This window comes from Diabrotica virgifera, chromosome 9, assembly GCF_917563875.1.
Source record: "Diabrotica virgifera virgifera chromosome 9, PGI_DIABVI_V3a".
Taxonomy (NCBI): Eukaryota; Metazoa; Arthropoda; class Insecta; order Coleoptera; family Chrysomelidae; genus Diabrotica; species Diabrotica virgifera.
In genome coordinates this window covers 179,037,863-179,056,258 of record NC_065451.1, presented here as the reverse complement: position 1 = coordinate 179,056,258, position 18,396 = coordinate 179,037,863, and the positions used below count along the sequence as shown (strand labels likewise).

General features: G+C 34.1%; 1 protein-coding gene across 1 annotated transcript in view; it reads right to left on the bottom strand.

Moving 5' to 3' along the window:
- The window catches only part of LOC126892163 (uncharacterized), a 140,838-nt gene that overhangs the window by 106,927 nt on the left and 15,515 nt on the right, over window positions 1-18,396 (bottom strand). The window contains exon 2 of the mRNA XM_050661636.1: window positions 6,252-6,394. Coding sequence (XP_050517593.1) covers window positions 6,252-6,394 — 143 coding nt within the window. The remainder of the gene's footprint in view (window positions 1-6,251; window positions 6,395-18,396) is intronic.

Here is an 18,396-nt window from a genome sequence, read left to right as displayed (position 1 = left end):
TACGCCACTGGAGGAATTGCTATTTTAGCGCAATATTTAGATTCTCCAGTATTTTCTATGTAAATAAGATACTCTTCATTCATAATGATAAAATCATTAGTTTTCGAGATATTTGAAGTTAAAAATCAAAAAGAGCACAATAAATGAATCAAAATAGCTATGCCGTTTCATTTTCAACTTTAAATATCTCGAAAACTAATGACTTTATCGTTACGAATAAAGAGTAAATTATTTACATAGAAAGTATTGGAGAATCGAAATATTGTGCTAAAATAGCAATTCCGCCAGTGGCATATAGAATTTGGGAAAGGTAAACCATTCACTATCCCCTGTCGTACACCTCTCGTAGTAGCCAGAAACATTTTTGTTTACCATAATTTAGTAGGGTGTACGGCACCTACACTTTCTGCTAAGTATGACATGGATATGTGAAATAGTTTTAAAGTACTGGGTAAAAATAGTTAATACATTTTTAAATAAAACACCCTGTAACTCAGTAACGAGGCACATTTTATTTAAGTGATTTGGGTTAAATCTTAATATTTTGAGGTCTATAATCTACAACTCGGAGATTGGACGTTCTTAATGAATCACCCTGTATATTAACCCTTTCAGTCATCGTGTCCACACCGATGGACATCGATTTTCAAAGCATTCTCTTAAAACATCGATGGTTATTATCGCCCAAATCATTTTGTCCATGTGTGGGTACATGCATAAGAAAAGCATTGAATACATTGATAGCCATCTGTTAGTCAATTTGTGAAGCTATATAAAACGCAAAACAGGTTGCATTTAGCACGCTGTCGTGGTGGTGAAAACACCTGTTTGTTATTGGAACGATTTCTATTGAATAAACTTGTTTTTTCGTACAAATACCTGCTGAATTGGGTAAGTAAAGAGCATTAGTATAGTGTGTTTATATTATGTATCAAACTGTTGACTGAAAATATCTTATAAAGTGGTGTATATTTATATGTCCATGTAGATGGACAAAATGACTTAGGTATACTTATGCATATAAAAATTAGCAAGGTCGTGTTGTTTTAGATATCCATAAAATGGAAAGTTTACCGTCAACTAGTAAAGAAAAGAGATGGTCACGACCCTTGACTGAGGACGAACTTCTGGATATACTCATGAAAGACGATGACTCAGAAATATTACGTTTGTCAGATGCTGATGACGCCAACAGTATTGCGGATCTAAATGACGTTTCCTCAGAATTTGGCGATGATATCCAAGATATTGAGGAAACTATTTTTGACGGATTGATCCAAGAACAGAAGTCAACAGAAAGAGGTGAGTTAGAAAATCTAGAATATCCCAATGAAGTGACTACAGAACAACCAATGTCTGAGGACATGAAAACCAAAGAAAATTCCAACCAAACCACTGAAAAACAAACAACTGCAAAGGAGAGACTGCTAGAGTTTTGTAAAGAGTTCAAACTCACAAATAAGAAAGATGTTTGTTGGAAAAAAAATATTACCTATCTTACCAGGCCAGTACAGTGGTTTGTTCCAGAAGAAGTACAAGTTGATGAGTTACCTGCTCCTATTGAATATTTTATGAAATACATACCTGATGCTCTGTTTGAGAAGATTTCAGAAATGACTAACTTATATGCCGTACAAAAAAATATTGCTCGGTTTTCTCCATCAGATAAAGAAAAAATAAAGCGATTTGTAGGCATTCACATTATTATGGGAAATCTAAAATTCCCAAGAGCAAGACTGTATTGGTCCCAGCTTACAGGTATTTCAATTGTAAAAGATAATATGACATTCAATCGCTTCTCTAAGTTGCGCAATACCATTCACTTAGTAGATGTAACAGCAAGAGGTGACGAAACAGATCGCATGTGGAAAGTCTGAGAAATATATAATTCCATTAGAAATCGTTGTAGGGAACTTCAAACCGAAACAAATTTGTGCATTGACGAGCAAATTGTTCCATTCAAGGGACAGATCAATGTCAAGCAGTACCTCCCAAATAAACCGAAAAAATGGGGGATCAAATTATGGATATTGGCTGGACAATCTGGTACCATTTACGATTTCATCATATATCAAGGTGCTGAAACGGAAATAAAAGAAAATTATGCACAGTTTGGACAAGGAGCTGGAACTGTGATGCAGCTAGTTGAGAGAATTGAAGAAACTCATCACGGTTTGTACTTTGATAATTTCTTTAGTTCTTATCACCTCTTTCAATGGTTGAACAATAAATCTATTATGGCTGTCGGAACAATTAGAATAAACCGATTTTTTGGACCAGAACTAACATCTGATAAAGATCTAAAAAAAAAATGGTAGAGGTAGTTTTGATGTAGCGGTTAGTGAAGATGGAATTGTGATTACAAAATGGTTCGACAATAAACCAGTTTTAGTGGCTTCAAATTTTGTTGCAGCGGGAAAAATGGATTTGTGCCAGAGATGGGATAAGACGTCGAAAAAATATATAAATGTATCTAGACCGGAAGCCATATCGCTTTACAATTCCAACATGGGTGGTGTTGATAAGTTAGATTTTTTATTGAGCGTTTACAGATCCTACAGACGATCCAGAAAATGGACTGTACGTATGATAACACATGCTATAGATATGGCGATAGTAAATTCGTGGTTGGAATATAGAAAACAAGCTGAACTGCTAGGCGTACAACACAATAAAATCCTGGATTTGTAGGACTTTAGAATGAGTATTGGGCAACACCTCATTTTACATAAGGTTCCACCAAAGAGAGGCAGACCATCTGGTCAAGAAAATACTGGTACAACAAATAATAAAAAAACCAAAACTGAAGCAAGGCCATATATTGAATTACGGTTCGACAGCTATGAACATTTTCCGAAAATAGATGAAAAAAAAGATAGTACACGTTGCAAAATGGAGAACTGTAAGGGAAAATTACATACATTTTGCGTGAAATTTAATGTTCACTTATGTTTTGTAAGCGGTCGTAACTGTTTTTTTAAATTTCATGTAAAATGATTAATTCGTTATTTACAAAGAATATTGTTTATTTCGTCATTCTAATGATATTCAAATAAATTTCTAAAATCTTCAGGTTTATTTTATTTTGCTTCAAGTCATAATGTCCATCAACATGGACATGTCATATGCCAAGTGACATATGACATATAAAAAAAATGGTGTTAAAATTATCAACAAAAATAGTTTATTTTATATACCAAATATGAGAATTTTCCCATAGCTCAAAAAAAGTTGTGACTGAAAGGGTTAAAAATCGAACTGTTTTGGGATTTATTTTCAAAATCGACCATTTATAAAAAATTGAGTTTATTCCAACCTTTACTTGCTCACTGTATACCCTTATTTTTGCTGTTGTTGGGAGTAATCTTGATATAAACAGTGTCTCTAGGGAATAATATTCCTTGCCCCCTGAAATTATGCTAGCTACCATGTATTTCTCAGAACTGTTTTCGTCTGGTGTTATCATATTTATATAAATTATTTAATAATTTTAAAATTGAGTTCATTTATGGCAAATATTTTTTTAATGGTCAATGATTCTTCCCAACCATCATGCACTTAATGTTATTTTTGTTAACCTCAAGACCAATTTCACCACATTTTGAAAGAAGGTAGACTTAATTCTTCCTTTGTATCTCTGGTGGGTTATATAGTTGTGTTATTTTAACATCATCAGCAAAAGCGAATACTTTCGATACATAGGTGCAAAGCTCTCTATAGCAACGAAATCATATTTTAATATCATTGGTATAGTATACTAGTCTAGTAAAATAAAATTACACTACATGTAAATCAAAATGTAAATTCGTACAGGTTGAAACAAATTTTATATCAAAGTTTAGATGGGTACAAAAGATATTTGCAAGAAAGTATCCAAATCATATAAGGGGATCATTGTTTAAATAATTAAAAAGGGGTCATTTTTGCAAAAACATTACTTTTTTAATTGCTGAGGTCATTCAATTACTAATGAAGGTCTATAGGATTGTTTTCTACAAACTTGAAGGGCAAATCTTTCACATAAGACTTACTAAATTAAATTTGACCCCCTATTTATTTAAATAATTATACAAAATCTTTAAAAACAAATTTGTAAAAAAATATTTTTTAGCGTTTTAACTAAGCACTATAAAATATCTTATTTTACAGGGAAAGTTGCGCTATTTTATCAGTATTAACAAAAAAAAAATTGGTCCAAAAATATTTAATATTTTTTGAGATATTGAATTTGTTTATTAAATGTTACTCTATTTTCAATTGCAAAAACGCGGTTGTTGCCAAAGAAATATTCACCTGTATTAAATCTCATTATTTTTATTTTTATGTCTATTCTCGATAAATGTATTGATAAATTCAAATTTCAATTAAACTTCCCCCTAAAATGGCATTTGAAATTTTATTCAAATTTGTTTATAAATTGTTTTTTTAATAACGTCGCGGGGATTAACTATTTTGAAATGCCGTTTCGATAATTGAGTTTCTGGGAATGTTTCACTAATTAACAAATTTTTTTGTCTTTTTTTCTCTTCTTTTTTTTTCTTGGAGTTATATTACTACGTGCCCTTTTAGGGTTAAGTTTCATTAAGAATGTCGAATGTCTAAGTTGTAGATTCTAGACCTAAAAATATTAAGATTAGTCTAATTTCACTTATATAAAATGTGGCTACTTACTGAGTTACAGGGTGTTTTATTTAAAAATTTAAATATTATTTTTACCAAGTACTTTTAAACTATTTGACGTATCTTTATCATACTTGGCAAAAAGTGTGAGTACTATACAGTCTACTAAATTGTGATAAATAAAAGTTTCTAGCTACTACCAGAGGCGTACAACAGGGAATAGTTAATGGTTGACACTTCCAAAATTCTACGCCACTGAGGGAATTACTATTTTAGCGAAATTGTTAGATTCTCCAATACTTTTTATGTAAATAATATACTCTTTACTGGTAACGACTAAGTCAGTTTTCGAGATATTGGACGTTAAAAATGAAACGGCATAGTTATTTTGATTCAGTCATTCATTCATTTTAAACTTCCAATATCTCTAAAACTTATGACTTTATCGATACCAATAAAGTTATTTCCATACAAAGTATTGGAGAATCGAAAAATTTCGCTAAAATAGTAATTCACTCAGTGGAGTAGAATTTGGAAAGGGTGAATCATTCAATATCCCCTGTCGTACGCCTCTGGCACTAGCTAGAAACGTTTATTAATCACAATTTAGTGGGGTATATAAAAGCCACACTTTCTGCCAAGTATGATAAGGATACGTCAAACAGTTTTAAAGTAATTGGTAACAATAATTTTTAAATTTTTAAATAAAACACCCTGTAACTCAGTAAGTAGCCACATTTTATTTAGGAGATTTTATTTAAATCTTAATATTTTTAGGTCTAGATTCTACAACTCAGAGATTCGAGATTCTTAATAAAATTTAACCCTAAATGGGCCCGTAGTAATATAACTCCAAGAAAAAAAAAGAAGAATAAAAACGACAAAAAAATTTTGTTAATTAGTAAAAAATTCCCAGGAACCCAATTATCGAAACGGCATTTCAAAATACTTAATCCCCGCGACGGTATTGAAAAAACAAATTATAAACAAATTTTAATAATTTTCAAATGCCATTTTAGGGAGGAGTTTAATGGAAATTTGAATTTATCAAGACATTTATCGAAAATAAACATAAAAATAAAAATAGTGAGATGTTAAGCAGGTGAATATTTCTTTGCCAACAACCGCGTTTTTGCAATTGAAAATATAGTAACATTTAATAAACAAATTCAATATCTCAAAAAATATTAAATATTTTTCGGCCAATTTTTTTTTGCTTAATACTGGTAACATAGTGCAACTTACTATGTGAAATAAGATATTTTATAGTGCTTATTTAAAACGCTAAAAATAATTTTTTGCAAATTTGTTTTTAAAGTTTTATATACAATTATTTAAATAAATAGGGGGTCAAATTTAATTTAGTAAGTCTTATATGAAAGACTTGCCCTTCAACTTTGCAAAAAAAAATCCCATAGACCTTTATTAGTAATTGAATGACCTCAGCAGTTAAAAAAGTATTTTTTTGCAAAAATGACCCCTTTTTAATTATTTAAACAATGATCCCCTTGTATGATTTGGATACTTTCTTGAAAATATCTTTTGTACCCACCTAAACTTTGATATAAAATTTGTTTTAACCTGTACGAATTTACATTTTGACTTTTTTTATTTTATTAGGCTATACCTACTTGTGCTATGCAATGCCTATATTTTTTCATTTTATTAAATAAAAAATTTCCAAGACCGCGTGGATCCGCATCAAATTTAAACGGAGTATAAAAAGTATATTCTTCCCCAGACTCTTCATTGTTGTTATGTTCAGGTTTTGCATCTAAAAATAAGAACGAACTAAGATGTAAAATTAATAAATACTTAAAAATTTTAAAGTATGTACATATTACAGTAGGGGTAAGAATTAATCGGCGGGCTGAAAAGTTCGTAGGCTGACATATAGATGGCGCTACTGGTATTAAATCTATATGATTTTTAGTAAGCCCTAACCTTCAAAAGATGCGTTTATAAATTTGACAGCTATCGATCTATTAGTTTATGAGATATAGCCAATGAACTGTCAATACGGATGGAATAGGCACAAAGACAACAACTAATGCAGCCACGATACAAGAGAGAGGTCCTAGAGAGAGACAGACAAGGTGGTGGAAACTTTGAAAGGCCGTGTAAATTGAGTTGCCTATATCAACTTAAATCGGGGAAATATAAAAGTCTAAATATAAAAGTAACATAAAAACATAATCAAGGACTTCTTCACTTTGTATAAAACAGTCACTAATTTAGTATTTAAATAGTTTTAAAATTATTTAACTCCCAAATACTTTAGGAAAGTAGGTATTTGTTTTGAAAAATACAAATAACAATTCTGAAAAGTATCTAAACACCAAGTATGGCACTGTGTACGCTATTTATCCCCTAAATACAAAAAAGTGGTTAAATTTTGAAATATGTACTGCCAATCAGCATTAGGCCTTAGCCAAGTTAAAATATAAGTTAAAATATTCAACGAACTGTAAATACTGATTCAATCGGGTCCATTTATATAGCCAACTCAAATTACACGACCTGTCAAATTCTCCACCACCTTGTCTGTCTCTCTCTAGGACCTCTCTCTTGTATGTTGGTGTCAATCTTGCTTCACTATTTGAATGTGACATGGCCATTCCATCCGTATTGACAGTTCATTGGATATAGCATTTAGAGTGAAGCAACTTATGTTATTTTAAAAAAAAATTGATAAAAATGTATTTCGTACCTTAATAATTGATTGCTTTTTGGAGAAAAAAATACTGATAAAGCCAAAGCTTGCCTTATTAAACAATATTCGGACTCTGCACCAGGAAAATCAACCGTTAAGAAATGGTTTGCTAAGTTTAAACGAGGCGAAGTGAGCACCGAGGGCGATGCATGCAGTGGACGCCCCAAAGAGGCTGTTACCGATGAAAATATCAAAAAACTCCACAAAATAATTTTGGATGACCAAAAAGCGAAGTGGTTTGAGAAAGCTGAGACTGTAAAGATATGAAAGGAATGTGTTGGATATATTGTGCATGAATATTTGGGTATGCGGAAGCTATGTGCAAAATGGGTGCCGCGAGAGCTCACAGTCGATAAAAAACAACAACGAATTGGTGTTTCTGGGAAGTATTTGAAGCTATTCAATCGTAATAAAATCGAATTTGTGTGTCGATATTATTATAATGCATGAAATATGACTTTATCGTTTCACACCTGAGTTCAATCGACAGTCTGCTGGGTCGACTGCACGTGATAAACCGACTCCAAAGCGTGGAAAGATGCAATAGTGAGCTGGCAAGGTTATGTCATCAGTATTTTGGGATGCGCATGGTATAATATTTATCGACTATCTTGAAAAAGAAAAAACTATTAACAGCTACTATTACATTGCGATATTGGGGCGTTTGACGAAATCGCGTAAAAATGGCACCGCAAAATTGCAATCGCAAAATTTGAAGAAAAATAAAGTGCTGTTTCATCAAGACAACGCACCGTGTAACAAATTAATGATAATGATAACAAAATTTCATGAATTGGGCTTCGAATTGCTTCCGCAGCCACCGTATTCACCAGATATGGATCCCGGCGACTACTACCTGTTAGCTGACCTCAATATAATGCTCGCTGGAAAGAAATTTAGCACCAATGAAGAGTACCTAAGTCGCCGAAACTGATACTTATTTTGAGACTAAGGACAAATTGTATTATAAAAATGGTACTGAAAACTTGTATGACCGCCATAATCGTTGTATCACCCTCAAAAACTATATTGAATAGTAAAATAAAATTTTATCAAAAAAAAAATTCTTTCTATGAACTTTTCAGCCCGCCTGTTAAAGTCCAGGAGACTACTTACAATGGGCAGGATATCTCAGAAGACATTCTGACTAGAAACCCCACTAGAAGAAGACCACGCGAATGTCCTCAACTCCGGTAACGAGATAATATAGCAGGAGACCTGAAAGTTATGCGCGTGGAGAATTGGATAGAGGTTGATCAAGATAGAGAACAGTGGAGGCATGTTGTCGAGTCGGCTAAAACAGCTCAAACCCACGACGGATTGTAACGCCACGGAGTAAGTAAGTAAAGTATTGTAACGAAAGTGAACTCTTGGTCGACCCCCGTATAACGCTACACAACTCGAGGATGACGTAATTGAATATTCGCGGCGTCGATGGAGGGGTAAAGAGAAGTCTAGACCGTACCTCGAGTAGGCGGCGTAATGAGCTGATAGCCAGAGAGGCTTAGCCTGGAATGATCGAGAATAACGTGATTTGCTATTTAAAGCGGATAGCGCTTTTATTTTAGTTAGTTTAAGCTAGATATTTGTAAAGGAAACTTGTATAAATAAATAATAAAGTCGTAAATAAATACCAAATCGCTCGTTTTATTACAGTGGTGTCGGTGTTCGGTAAACATAGTGCGATATAAAGTGAATTAGAGAAAGACTTTAAAAGACTTTTGAAGTTTATTCGTCGGAAAAAAATTAAAGTGCGTTAATTGTTCGGTATTCGGAAAGCCTTTTAAAAGACATTTTGTAAAGTACGTGTGTGCCGACCAGAGATGTTGCTAGAAGAACTTTCCGTAAAATAGCTCCGCGAACAGCTAGAGGAACGGGATGAAGACAGCAGTGGGTCCAAGAAAGTCCTACAAGCACGACTCAAGGATGTCCTCACGAAGAACGGAGATGACCCCGAGACTTTCCACTTCCAGTCAGCAGAACAAGCAATCTTATCGAAATTCAAAAGTGTTTCTCAAAAGATAGATGAAACTTCTATAAAGAACAACGAGAAACTTAAAGTACTAGTACACTTTAGAAAACCAAAAATAAGCATTTTTTCAAGATTTTTTTTTCTCAGAATCTTTTTTAAAAATGAACATTAAACTGTTACATATTAATATCTAACTCTTAGAGAATAGAAAAAAATATATCTTCATTCATTTATGCACGTACACTAATATTGTAGAGGGTGTCAAAGTCGAGACCTCAAAAAGAAAGTAGTTCCGATTGCGGACAGTTAATCTCAGGATTGGGATCTCCGAAACAAAAAAATCGTACGGCATTTGAAAAAGGAAGGTTTGTTACGTGACAATTTACCACCGTCAGTGAAAAATTCCACAAAAAATAGATTTTACGGAAATTTGAAAACAATTTGTGAAAAAATCGCCCGTTTTTCTTCAGTTTTTCATGGTTAAAAAATATTTATTTTTTATTTTTTGGTCAAATTGTGGTAAATTGTCACGTAAGAAACCTTTCTTTTTCAAATGCAGTACGATTTTTTTGTTTCAGATATCCGAATCCTGCGATTAACTGTCCGCTATCATTTTTCGAGGCCTCGAATTTTGCGCCCTCTACAATATTAGTGTACGTACATAAATGAAAAAAGATTTTTTTTTGTGTTCATTATAAGTTATATATTCATATGTAAAAAGTGTTATATTCATTTTTAATAAAGGTTCTGAGAAAAAAGTTCCTGAAAAAAAGATTATTTTTGGTCTTCTAAAGTGTACTAGTACCTTAAAGAAATTAGTAGACAGAACAACGAGAAATTCGAAAGTGATTCTCAAAAGATCGATGAAACTTCTAGAATAAGCGACGAGAAATTTGAAAGTGTTTCTCAAGTAATTAAAGACGTTTGTAGACAAAACGACGAGAAATTTGAAGAAGTTTCTAGAACATTCGATAAGATACAGAAAAGTGTAGACGACAATAAAGAAATGTTAGAAGAGAAGATCAAACAATTAGAGAGCATGATAACCAATACAAAAGTCCAACCATCAGTTAATCCATTAGCTTTAGATCCTGTAGTGAAAGATGAACTACCGAGAGATAAAACGTCGCATAATATGAGATTTAAATTACCACCATTTGATGGAAAGTCCTCTTAGTCCATATACCGTAGACAATTCGAAGCTATTGCGACCGCCAATCATTGGACCAAACAAGAAAAGGCTGTTTGCTTGACTGCTGCTCTACGGGGTGATGCTGCAGATATATTAAGGTCAATTCCCTAGGGTCAAGGAAAATGTTACCAGACCTTGTTCACTCGTCTAGAAAAACGCTATGGGGATGCCCATCTACAACAAGTATACAAAGCACAACTGCGAAGTAGAAGTCAACGAGCAAGTGAGAATCTGCAAGAATTTGCAGCAGATGTGGCTTGTGTGGTGCGGTTGGCTTATCCAGAGGTGCCAGACAGCGTTTTAGAAGAAATTGCGGTAGATACCTTCGTGAATGGGCTGAAAGATAAAGAACTACAGAAAGCTTTACGACTAGCAAGACCGAAAGTTTTAGATGAAGCACTTGCTATTGCCTTGGAACACCAAGCAGCTAGCCAAGCTTCACGAAACAATCGAGTAATAACCGTGGAAAAAGGCGATAAGAGAAAAGATGAACATTTGATGGAAATGGTACGGAGGGTGATTCGTGACACGATGCCGAAAAGACGCGTGAAGAGGGCTGGAAGAGTTGGTTCAAATACAGATGCTTCCTCGATACGGCCATGCGGTGAAAGTTATAATCACCGGCTTAAAGTAGAGGAGCAGCTTTGCCCTGTGAGAGGAACCACCATCGTTAATGAGCAATGGCAGCCCCAACAGTTACAAGACGCCCAAGAAGATGATCCATGTATAAAGAGAGTATTGGATTGGATACGTCGAGGTGAGAGACCTAGTTGGCAGAACATTAGTGCATGTAGTCCAGAAGTCAAGGCCTACTGGAGCCAATGGAATTGCCTGGTACTAAAAGATGATCTTCCGTACAGAACCTTTGAGAACGATGACGGTACAGAATTTAAGCTGCAGTTGATTGTACCTAAAAGTAAAGTGTCAGAAGTATTGCGTCAGTTGCATGACGGTACATCGGGTGGACACTTTGGTATTACGAAGATTCTGCAAAAGGTTCGAGAACGGTCCTATTGGGTGAACTGTAAAGATGATGTAAGAAGATGATGCCAGAAATGTGAACTGTGTGCATCTGGTAATGGTCCAGTTGGCAAAAAGAGAGCACCCATGAGACAGTATAATGTTGGCAGTCCTATGGAAAGAGTAGCAATCGACATTGCAGGTCCATTTCCAGAAACCGGTGCTGACAATAAATACATCCTGGTAGCTATGGATTATTTTACGAAATGGACCGAGGCCTATGCATTACCGAATCAAGAAGCTGCTACCGTTGCGGAGGTACTTGTTAAAGAGTTCTTCAGCCGATTTGGTGTTCCCTTAGAGATCCACTCAGACCAAGGGCGAAACTTTGAGTCAGCTCTTTTCCAAAACGTTTGTAAATTGATTGGTCTCAATAATACCAGAACAACACCCCTGCATCCTCAATCAGATGGGATGGTCGAGGTAATGAACCGAACGATGAGTAAACACTTGTCCAAAGTTGTATCTCAGCATCAGCGAGATTGGGACCAACACATTCATTTATTCCTGATGGCCTACCGCTCGGCCGTAAATGAAACTACAGGTCAGACACCAACCTGCCTGATGTTGGGTCGTGAAATTCGTTTGCCCTGCGACCTAGAGTTTGGCTGCAGACCTTCCGAGGAACATGTGGCAGGCGAAGAATACGTCGACCGCCTGAAGTTACGAATGAACAACATTCATGAACTTGCCCGACAACATATCCAGATAGCCTATGACAGAATGAAAGACCAATATGATTCTCGATGCAAGAATGAAAGCTTCGAAGTAGGTGATCTTGTCTGGCTTTATAATCCACAACGTCGTCGAGGTTTGTGTCCTAAACTGCAAAGACAATGGGAAGGTCCATATGAAGTTAAGAAGAAAATAAATGACGTAATATACAGAATTAAGAAATTACCAAACGGTAAACCAAAAGTTATTCACATAAATCGTCTTGCACCATATGCTGGCTCAAATGAAACAGAAGAAGTCCGAGTCCTCCAACAGGAGATGAAAGATGCACCACAGCCAAGTTTTAAGGAATCTATGTCAAATTACGCAGAGGGAAAGAGTGCTAGATTTGGCGTGACCACAGAAGTTCAGCAAGATCTGTTTAGTGTTCCAGAAGACGTCTCTCTAGCCCACTGTGTTGCCCAAGATCTCGAGATGACTATGTATTTTTACTACAAAAACGTTATTACGTAGGTCAAAATTTTTGACGTAAGAGAACTGTCAAAACATTAGAATGTGACTTTTCATTATTGCCGTGTTTATAATAAACATAGCAATAATGAAAAGTCACATTCTAATGTTTTGACAGTTCTCTTACGTCAAAAATTTTGACCTACGTAATAACGTTTTTGTAGTAAAAATACTATAAAGGAATATCGTCCGTATTCAATAAAAAGTTCGGCCGCCTGGACGAGTTAAAAAATCAGCAGCCTAAAATTGGAAGAGTACTGCGATTGGAAGATGGTCCTCGATCTTTGCTGTATATGGTGACCAGGAAGTCATACGGACACGCCAAGCTACGAGAACATATGGCGTGCTGTAACTAATTTGAAGAAAATCGTGTGTAATTATGAGATCAAAAATTTGGCTTTACCAAAAATAGGCCATGCAGTAGAAAATCTGAATTGGAAGATTGTGAGAAGCATGCTTGAAGTGGTCTTCAGAGAAACTGGCGTATGAATTACTGTGTGTTGCATGAACCCGAAGATGTACCCTTAAGAGACAGTAGACTGTTATTTCTTCTTGAAGGGTGTATGCAGAGCTGGAGAGTCGTGTAGATTCCGCCATCCTGGGCCTTCATCTAGAGTTGCTGATCGGGACGCCCAGATCTTAAGAGGGGAGCAGTGTAACGAAAGAGAACTCTTGGCCGACCCCCCGTATAACGCGACACAACTCGAGGATGACGTAATTGAATATTCGCGGCGTCGATGGAGGGGTAGAGAGAAGTCTAGACCGTACCTCAAGTAGGCGGTGTAATGAGCTGATAGCCAGAGAGGCTTAGCCTGGAATGATCGAGAATAACGTGATTTGCTATTTAAGGCGAAGCACGCTTTTATTTTAGTTAGTTTACTAGATATTTGTAAAGAAAACTTTTATAAATAAATAATAAATTCGTAAATAAATACCAAATCGCTCGTTTTATTACAGTATTAGAGTAGGGGAAGTTTAGATGCTAAATATACACTTACTAAGGCGTCATGGGGTCATTTGGTCTGAAAACCAAAAACGTTAAGTTAAGTTTAATTTTCCATTTCTAAAAATCGTTTTTTTTTTAATTTGCGCCATCTATCCAGAATTCGAAAAAATGTCACGAATAAAAGTTAGTTATTTTTAAGTAAGGAATCCAAATCTGCAATTAAAATAGTAAGCACGAGAACCTGCTTAGTTATGGGCTATTCCACGAATATAAGACTGTCTTGGATTATCGCGACAACGAATATTTTAGTGTGCAACATAAGAAGTGCGAAAGTAAATGGCTCTAATAATTGTTCCAATAAACAACAATGTATTTTGCCATTTACTTTCGTTCTTCATAATTTGCACAGTAAAATATTCGTTGTTGAGATAATCCACAAAAGTCGTATGTTCGTGGAATAGGGTATATACAGTGCTAGTCAAAAGTCCGTACCCCCTCGTATCTTTTTAACGCTTATACCCATAATAGTGAAATTTGGAGGGAGGAAATAAACGGACGTAAGCTCCTTAACTAGTCATGACAGGTGACGTAATAGTGACAGATGACGTTACAGAGCCACTGTGACCGATAATTTTAAATGGGACCTTATGGCAAGTGATACCTCGTTTGAACGGTATTCAAAATACCTATTCAGTCATACTAATTTTTTTGGGTTTAAGTTGATTTTGATTTGTGAATAAATTAAATAAATATAATATTATAGTTTCGCATTTAATTAATAAAAATTCAAATGTCCGCCTATGGTTTTTTTTGTCAAAAAAGTTAACGGTTTTCAATTCTCTAGTAGTTTTTACGTCAACTTCAACCTTTTTGACAAGTAATTACCCACATAACAATGATGTTCGTATAATGTTCTAAGCATATACTACCAACATTCGTAGGAGTATATTCTTTTTAGTATATGCGTAGTACAAGCATAGCATGTACCTTAAAAAACATTCTAAATTTCATGTTCTTTGCATATACTATAAAGTATATTCCCGTACCGAATATAGTGAGTACATTCGTGTACGTAGTTACTCGGAATATTCGTAAAAGTTTATTCTTATAATATACCTTTATCGAATATTCTTAGCACATACTTATAAGTACATTCTTAACACATACTTATAAGTAGATACTTTTAAAATATCTTAAAAATATGTAAAAAAAACCATACAGAAGTAAAAACTTCTTTTGTATATTGGTATAAAAAGTTTTATTAAAAAACATAAAAGTCCTCCAAAAGGATTTGCAAAACGTTTTCAATCTGAATCAGATCATCCTCAGTTCATTCTGATTCAGATTGAAAACGTTTTGCAAATCCTTTTGGAGGACTTTTATGTTTTTTAATAAAACTTTTTATACCAATATACAAAAGAAGTTTTTACTTCTGTATGGTTTTTTAACTATGGTATACAGCCAGCTACGGGGACTTTCCCATTGATTTTGTTAAAAATATGTATAAGTATGTATACAAAGTATAATATTAGCCTTGTAGATTATCAACTTCGTTATATTTTAGAATAATTAATAAAATTTATGTATATAGGTAGTATTGGACGAATTTCATTTCAAAATTGTTGTATGGTAAAAAAGTTTAAACATTAATTGTATTAACGTTTATTATTAAAAATTCGTTTTCATAATTGAAATAACTTTACCATTTCGAGTTTATCACGAGTATTTTTACATCGTTGGAATTTGAATTTAGGTAGGTACATTCAATTCAATACGGGAGGCTGTGATACGGGCCATTCCAGAACCAAAGCATGCCAAAACCCACAACCGCAAAGGCATTGGTGTTGCCAACCATCGAGTAAGCTTTTTCCGTCAACCTTAAATATTCCCACTTTTACAAAAAAAAATTCCTTCCTGTTTACAAAATCTGAGAAGATATGTTTAATTATTTTCAAATATTTTGATTTTTTTTAATATTTTACAATTTGGACTGGAACAAAAATTCCCTTTTACTTGTCCCTTTATCACCTTTTATGTTGAAAATTCCCGCAAAAAGTGAAATTTCCCTCCATTTGGCAACACTCACTGGTGCACCGATGTTGTTATTCCACTTCCACAATACATATCCCCCTACCCCCGTCTTGTCTAATTCTGACCATTTCTTACCTGAATGGATCAGGGTAGGAAACAACGGTAAAACATGAAATCGAAAATATTTATGTATCTATGCAGTGTGGCAGTGTTGCATGAAGACGAATGATAATAAAGTACCTACTAGGACTAAAGAACATAGATAATCTCTTTATTTAAATAACAAATTTGTTTGCGGTGCTTCAAAATAGGTATAATCTCTTTTGGTAACTCAATATTATTTAATAAATACATATAAGTAAGTACATATAAGTATATAAATTTTAGTTACTCATACGTAGTTTAGTTTAGCTAAATATTATAATATAATAGTTTATATAGACAGCTAAAATTTATAAATATGTACTTACTTTTTAAGTAATATTGCAGAATTTAGGTGCTAACTACATTCTCATTTGCCATTAAAATATGTAAATATAATAGGTATTTGGTAGAACCAGTAGAACCTAAGATGAGATTAGGTGATGCTGAAAACATACTTCTGAGCAATATAGCACTTGATAGCACTTTCTTAGAATATCCTTAAAAATATATTCTTCTAATACAAAAGATGTGCAGTAGTACGTTCTAAGTATATAAATAGAAGGGTTATAGCACTTCCTTGGAATATTCTAAAAAGTACGTTCTTAGTATAAACTAAAAATATGTGCGATAGTACGTTCTAAGTATATAAATAGAAGGTTTATAGCACGTCCTTGGAATGTTCTAAAAAAATATTCTTAGTATATACTGAAAAGAAGTGCGGTAGTACATTCTAAGTATATACTTAGAACGTTTAAGTACTGTAATGTAGTATATACTCAGTATGTGCTATGCACATTCGCAATGGCAATTACGCATATTTTTAGTATATACTTTTTCTGAAAAGTATGTTCTATGAATCTACTAAGAACATGAAATTGTTATGTGGGTATAGGCAGAATTTTGAATTTTTATTAATTAAATGCGAAACTACAATTTTATATTTATTTCATTTATTCATCAAAATTAGCTTAAACTCAAACAAAATTAGTATGACCGAATAGGTATTTTCAATACCTTTCAAAAGAGGTATCACTTGCCATAAGGTCCCATTTAAAATTATCTGTCACAGTGGCGCTGTAAAGTCATCTGTCACTATTACGTCACCTGACATGACTAGTTAAGAAGCTTACGTCCGTTTATTTCCTTCCTCCAAATTTCACTATTATTGGTATAACCGTTCAAAAGATACGAGGGGGGTACGGACTTTTGACTAGCACTATATAACAATTATTCAACAACATTCTATTGTATCTGCAATCAATTTATTCAATCGTTTAGGCAGTTTAATCTTGTAGAATTATATCCTTTGGACTAAAACAACATTCAGCTTGTGGCTAAAGCCGGACCCAAACGACTCGTGTACCTGGCGAATAATCGTTACTTGTGTATATTTGCTATGTCATGTGAGTGGGTTACTAGTAAAATTATGGAAAACTTGGATATTAAAGCACCCTATGTAACCCACAGCTGAATGTGGCTGGATGTTTGTGCGTCACAGTGTTGCCATGCTGTTTTCTATATATTTCTTTCATAATTTCAATCAATGTTAAATGTACCTACAAGAATAATAGAATAATACCGTTTACTTATCCGTCATTATACTAGGTATAATGACCTAGGTATAATAGATGCCAAATTAAAGCTTATAATCCAAGGATAGTACTAAAGGTGTCTGTCTGACCGCGAATATAACTCCTCCGTCACTATAGCAGGTAGAATGACAAATGAGATGTCAAATGAAAGCTCGTCACAATGATTTAAAATAATCAAGTAAAAACCTATATATACATAACATATTAGAACATACCTAAAATACACAAAAATGATACATTTCACACAAAAATATAATATCACAAAAAATTGTAACGTGATAGTATGAAAAAATAGAGGATACGGCAACGGTGTTACATGTGACGGTCGGATCCAATGCCAATATCTACACAGACATATTATTAGGATGCGCTAATATCCAAGATGTCCAAATTATTATGTGTCACTCGTTGCCATTTGTTGGTTTTACATATTTTTTGTTGGCAAAATGACCCGAGTCAGAGGATTCACGATTATCTATAACTACACTTGCCAAGTACATACTTATTAAAGAATTCGAAGACACTGCTCTCATATACAACATGTTGATCTCAACAGAGAGAACTAATTCGATAGTAATATCAGGGGAACCGAGACGATGCAAATTGGTCGTAAATAATAAAGTAATAGAACAAAAATGATGGAAACGGAATACTTGGGAAAAAACTGTGAAGCTACAGAAAAGTGGAAGAAGAAGTACAAAAACAAGCGAAAACAATCTGGAGAAACAAATACCTTACAATGGAAACGAAAACCAGGATATATAAATCAGCAATAAGACCGACAATTACGTACACAGCGGAAACAAGAGCAAATACGGCGAATACACAAAGACTACTGGAAACAGCAGAAATGAAAGTCTTACGAAAAATAACAAACCAAACTCTAAGACACAGAGTAAGGAGTGAGGAAATACGAGCGAGATGTGGTTTAGAAGAAATAAATATATGGACCAAAAGAAGAAAAATAGAATGGAATCAACA